Genomic DNA, 6,169 nt, shown 5'->3' on the forward strand with positions numbered 1-6,169 from the left:
CATATACGAGGAAAAATACGCTTGAAAAACCACAAAAAACTTTGACTAAAACTGATGAAGTGAGAAAGTTGCAACTAAGCATTTATCTGAACTTATGGAGCAGAATGAGTCAGACGGGTTCAACCTTTCTCTCAAGTCAGCAGACAGTATGAGGTGTGTGTGTGTGTGTGTGTGTGTGTGTGTGTGTCATGTAAGTATCTGATGTCAATGTGTGCACAAATCAATATTTTTAAAACTTCCACAAGAGAAAAAGGTGCAAACATCAACTTCAAGACAAGAAACGTCAAGAAAACAATGAATTTTTCTTTCTTTCTTTCCCTCTTTTCTCTCTCTCTCTCTCTCTCTCTCTTTCTGGCCGGCTGCCATGTGATTCTCCTCCGCTAGGCGGCAGCATTGAGCCGCTGTCAGAGAATGAGTGTGAGACGTTGAGAGGGAGAGAAGGAAAAAGAGAAAGAGAAGGAGAGAGAGAAGGACCTGGTGTTCCTCAGTGAAACAAACCCAAAGGAGCAGAAACCCCTCTGGGTGTCATCCACTCTTCCCTGAGGGATGAAAGAGGTGAAGAGGGATGAAGAGAACAGAGGAGGAGGAGGAGGAGGTGAACAGAAGATACTGAGAAGAAGAAGAAGAAGTGTAGACTAAAACAAAGAGGAGGTCAAGCAACAGATGAGGAGACTAAATGAATGACAGGAAGAAAACAGGAAGAATTTTCTGTGATGATCATTCACACTCAATAATCGGTTACCATGTGTAGGACACTTTGCGTGTGTGTGTGTGTGTGTGTGTGTGTGTGTGAGTGAGTGTGTGTTGCAGCTGTAGCGAGGGTCTCCACCAGTCTCTGTCCCCTGTTACGTAACGGCCTCCGATATCCCTGAACACAGTCAGAGGACCTAATTGAAGCCAGTCATTTTCTTTGGAATATATGTAGCAGCAGCCACATTGTGCTGGGAATAGCCACAACCTCTCCTCACGCCCCCTCACCCCCGGCCACCCACACACACCCACCTCACCCCCCCTGCCCCAAGTGCCCGCATCTCATGATCTGCTTGTTTTCTGGAGAAACTGAACCATCGGACGCATCGTTCGTCAGAGTTATTTTCGGTTCAGGAGAAGTTAGACAGAACAGAGTGAGAGAGGTGGCAGATGTGTAATGATGACGATGATGATGATGATGAGGATGATGATGATGATGATGGGAACCAACTAATGAGGGGCTTCATCAGGAAATGTCTACAGACACAGCAATGGCTCGAATGACCAGCCTGTAGCTCTTCAGCAAGAACCCCTCAGCTACTCCAGTGTGAATGAGAGTAAATGATGGAGAGGGTGAAGTGATAAAGAGTTTCAACTGCTGCAGAGGAAACCGTTTGGCACAGACTCTGGAGACTCCGAGTATAAACTGACTCTGCGTCTCTTATTGAACCCGGTGATTTATTTTTTCTTTCTGAAGAACTTCAATTGAATTTGAGAGTGATTTTGAGTCTGATGCTTCTAGCAGCCGGTAGGAGAGTGAAGCGGCATCAGCCCCGGTGTGCGCGCAGCAGCGCTGTTTTCAGTCTGCAGGTGATTAGTTCAAGAGTGCGCACGTCCTGCACGGAGACAGAAGTCATAAAAGTAACTGCAAGCCCTGTTTCTCTACAACCCCCCCCCCCTCCGTCCTCTCCACCTCCCCCCACCTCCACACACACACACACACACACACCCACCCTTTCTCTCTCTCACTGGCGCGCTGCCAGCTCCAGCACGCTCCAAGCCTCCTCTACTCTTGCGCCGCTTGCCGCTCACTTTACACCACCACCCCTTCTTCTGAGAGGAGAGAGGAGGGAGAGGGAGGGGAAAAGAGGAGGAGGAAGGAGAGGGAGAGAGAGAGAGAGAGAGAGAGAGAGAGAGGAGGGGGGTCCTCCAGGAGCTGAAAGAGGTGGAGCAGAGGGGAGGGATGGAGGGAGGAAGGGGAGAGGAGGAGGAGGGAAGAGGGGAGGGGAGTCTCTCTCCCTCTCTCTCTCTCTAGCCGACTCTGGAGTGAGGTGGGGTGGGGTTGGAGGGGGGCGACGGGAGCCCTTGGCCGCCTATTCGCCTTCCAGTTGCCTCCGCACTATATAAACACTCATTGGTGCCTCTGGCTTGACGCGCGCACACACACACACACACACACACACACATACACACACGTACACGCACACACATACTGAGGGTGACTTGTATAGGCAGCCAGCACACAGAGAGAGAGAGAGAGAGAGAGAGAGAGAGAGAGAGAGAGAGAGAGGCGCTCTCAGAAACAGAAAGGTACACAGAGAAAAGAGTGGACGACAGAAAGTGAGAGAAGGAGAAAGAGGACGGTGGCTCCTGAGCATCTCCTGCGCACCTTTTCACTCCCGCACGCTCACGGATCTTAAACGTCTACACTTCATCTTCCTCGACTTTTCTCCACAGAGATTAAAACTTCTACAAAGAGGCATTTTAACTATTTTCTCTCTTATATGTTTTTTATTTTTGTTGTTGTTGTTGTTGGGGTTGAGAGAGAGAGAGAGAGAGAGACGCGATTCCTGGAAGTTTTTTCGTTCATTTTTTCCCCCCAAACCAAGTCTTTCCATCCCTCGAGAAGTTTTAGAAAAGTAAAGCCCGCTTTAGTTCCAGGGCTCGGCTTCACTTTTTTTTTCCACGTGTCCCAGCTTTTGACATAAACGTGTCACCTTGAGATTTTGACTTTAAAGTTTCAGACTTTATTTTTTTTTCCTTCATTTTAAAGTCACTGACCCACAGACAAGACCAAAAATGAGATTTCAAACATCAGGACAGTCCCCAGTCTCGTGCGGTTCTTGTGCTCAATGTTTAAATCATTAAGACAAAAGTGAGTTTTAATGGTTTTATTTTTACACTTTACACGCTGAGGTGTGATACTGAAGATATACGGGGAGTGTGGCGGCACAGCTCACCTGTAGCATCTCCTGCGCTCAGCAGACACTTTGATTTGCACTTCTTTTCTTTTTTTACGCACAGAAACGCAACTTTGTGACTTTTTAAAACTGGAGATCCAGTTTGACTGAGAGGGAAAAGATCGCTCTCCACACAGTTCATTCATTCTGAAAACACAAGCCGCCTCTTGTCACTTCCAGAGCACTTTGGAGTGCGTAAAGGAGCGCTGCGCTTTTACGCAAAAAAAACCCAAAAAAACTTCCAACGTCCAACTTTTAAATCATCCCGCGGATCCAGATCTACACGTTTTTATAAAGTTTCAGCGCAACTTTCTGCAGCTTTTTTTGAGTCATCCAGAGAGAGAGGGAGAGAGAGAGAGAGAGTGAGAGAGAGAGAGAGAGAGACCACCGGGCTCTCCATCAAGATGCTGTTCGACAGTTTCGACCTCGTGTCGGCTCTGGCCACTCTGGCCGCCTGCCTGGTGTCCATGGCCCTGCTCCTCGCCGTCTCCCAGCAGCTGTGGCAGCTCAGATGGACGGCCACGCGGGATAAAAACTGCAAGCTGCCCATGCCGAAAGGATCCATGGGCTTCCCCTTCATCGGCGAGACCTGCCACTGGCTCCTGCAGGTAAGCGCAGCACTCCGGGGTCGGTCGGGGAATTGGGGGAGGCGAGGGAGGGGAGGGGGGGGGGAGTGCTCCGGGCAGCGCGACTCGGTGTCTGGGTCAGCGCGGGTCCCGGTGTCTGCGCGGGGACAGAGCGGGACTTTCTCTCTGTGTGTGATGAGATCAGGCTTATCATGTCTCCACTCCACTCCTTTACACTTTCCAGACTCTTTTTTTTTTTTCTTTTTTCTCTTTGTTTTGTGGCTTCATTCATCACACTTTCACTCTTTTTTCACTGGGTTTTACTTCTCTGCAAGATCAAGTTACTGCGGAGGTGAAATGATACTGACACTGACCAGTACAGAACTTTCATAGCTCTGATTTCTTCACTTGCTGCTCCGGTTGATGCTTACAAAGCAAAAACACCAGTTTGTGCCTTTTCTCTTCCAAACACTCACGTTTTTATCACGTTCATCCGTTTGACTCAACATCCCATGATGCACCGTGTTTAAATGTACTCATAAACACTCAAGAAATCTTTATTATCCTCTAAAGTGTGTGTTTTGTGAAGTTTAATCTGGCTCGTCCTCATCCAGCGCGTCTGTGATGCACACAGGGCGAACCTAGTCCGCGCGCAGCTACACACACATACTCAGACACACACACACACACACACGCGCGCGCACGACCATGAAAGACTTTCACTTCACTTTTGATTAGTTTATAGGGCTGTAATCTCTCCCACGATCCTCTGACTGTGGCTCCACAGGCCGATGAGCTCAGTGTCTTCTTCTTCTCTGAGTTGTTGTTGTTGTTGTTGTTATCTCAGACGGCAGCGCGTCGGGTCAGCCAACCGCGGCGCGACTTTCCCAGCGCGGAGGGGTCGAGCTGCAGTCAGGCTGATAGGCTATCGCTCATATCTGATGCGGTGTCTCTGAGCAGCTGTTAAATATAGAACCGACGGAACCGCGCGTCTTCCTTGAAAATCTCAAATGTAATGTGCAAAAAGAAAAGAAGAAACGACTCTCCGCTTTAGGGGAAGTGAGTGTGGAGAGACAGAAATAAGAGAGGAAGAGTGAAGGGTTAAGGTGAGGGTAAAGTGCACACCTCCTCCTCCTCCTCCTCCTCTCTCCTCTTGGCTGGTGCAGCTTCGCTCCCTGCCGCTTCTTCTTGGCTGCGTGCTGCATGTTTCAGAAACCATCCAGTGAGGAAATTCCTCCTCTGGCCGGTTGACTGACAGATGGCGTAAAGTTGCAGAAAAGGGGGAATATCCTGAGTCATGCATGGGCTGATGGGTAATTGAAACATCCAGAGTAACTTTTTTTTTTTTTTTTTTTTAACGGGGGTATTGATCATTTATTGGGGAGGAAACTTGGGGAATTGATCTTCTATCGAGGAGACTGGCTGAAGGAAGGAGGAGAGGGAGCTGCTGCATGTGGTTTGAGGCACTATACTTCAGCGTTCATATGTTCAGAGCAGCGGAGAGAGAGAGAAATGTGTGTGTGTGTGTGTGTGTGTGTGTGTGTGTGTGTGTGTGTGTGACAAGGACTTTTTCTCAGCTGAGAGGAGAGAGTGTCAGGCTCCTGGTTTGACCCCACCGGGCTGCACGCAAGCCCCCGCCGCTGAGCGGAGGCTGTCAGCGCGAACTGATGGCTCCCGAGAGAGAAGATTGAGGGGTGTTGGTAGAGAGAGAGAGAGAGAGAGAGAGAGAGAGAGAGAGAGAGAGAGAGAGAGAAGCAAAAAAAAAAAAAGGAGGGGGGGTTGGGGGGGCGTAAAGCAGGGGCTGACGAGCAGAGGCACGTTGGCCGCGTGCGGGGCTTGAACTTGTGGTGCTCCTCTCCGTTACATCTGACACCGAGCGAGACGCGTTCCCGGAATGCAACCGAGGACCATGGCCAAGTTTATGGGGGGGGGGGGGGGGGAGAGAGGTGGAAGTGGAGGGGGGTGTCAGTCAGACAGAGGAATAAAAGGCTGTGCATGTCTATACTTATGAGGACCAAATGTCCACACAAGTGCACTCAAATCTGGGGGAGTCGATCCTTCCAGTTCTTTGAGCAGAGAGACCGGGACGAGGAGGTCTTGACCCGATCTTAAAGACTCCGTCAGGAAGTGAATGCCTCATGAAAAACTGTTGTATGAGACAGAAATGGAGACAGACAGGAGATGCTAGGGGGCCGCAGCCTAATCATCATCTGCGCTGTGGGAAAGTGAGGCAGACAGAGATGGAGATCTGGGGGGGGGGGGGGGGGGGGACCCTCTTCCTGCCCAGATGCTGTTTTATGTCTCAGCTACTGGTCGTGCTGCTTGATTTGCTCACGGGGACGACATGTCAGACGAGCTCGTCGTCTCTCTGAGAAAAGTTTGGAAAGAGAGACGGATGAACGCGCCAAGCGAACACAGCATTCGATTAAGTTGAAGAAATTAAGAAATTAAGAGACAGATGTTGGGTTTTTCAGACCGGAGTGGTCTTGATTAAGAGTCAGAGCAAAGGAACGCAGCCACATGCAACACAAACAATACATGCTCCTGGTATTTCCCTTTAAAGGGACCAAGCCAACAATGTGACTGTCCTCTCCACAAAACAGCAGCGTCGATCCGTCGAGATACATCTGATGTTTACACTCGGTGGCAAAGCAGTAGGTCGACCTTACGCGT

The 6,169-nt window shown here is 49.7% G+C and overlaps 1 protein-coding gene and 1 long non-coding RNA gene across 2 annotated transcripts in view; one reads left to right on the forward strand and one right to left on the reverse strand.

The window, feature by feature from the left end:
• Positions 1-6,169, reverse strand: part of LOC130164487 (uncharacterized) — a 44,661-nt gene that overhangs the window by 32,199 nt on the left and 6,293 nt on the right. The gene's annotated exons all lie outside the window — the stretch shown is intronic.
• LOC130164486 (cytochrome P450 26B1) overlaps positions 2,166-6,169 on the forward strand; it is a 34,999-nt gene continuing 30,995 nt past the window's right edge. Inside the window, exon 1 of the mRNA XM_056369252.1 lies at positions 2,166-3,538. Coding sequence (XP_056225227.1) covers positions 3,335-3,538 — 204 coding nt within the window. The 5' untranslated portion in view covers positions 2,166-3,334. The remainder of the gene's footprint in view (positions 3,539-6,169) is intronic.

Source organism: Seriola aureovittata, chromosome 23 (assembly GCF_021018895.1).
Source record: "Seriola aureovittata isolate HTS-2021-v1 ecotype China chromosome 23, ASM2101889v1, whole genome shotgun sequence".
NCBI classification, from domain to species: Eukaryota; Metazoa; Chordata; class Actinopteri; order Carangiformes; family Carangidae; genus Seriola; species Seriola aureovittata.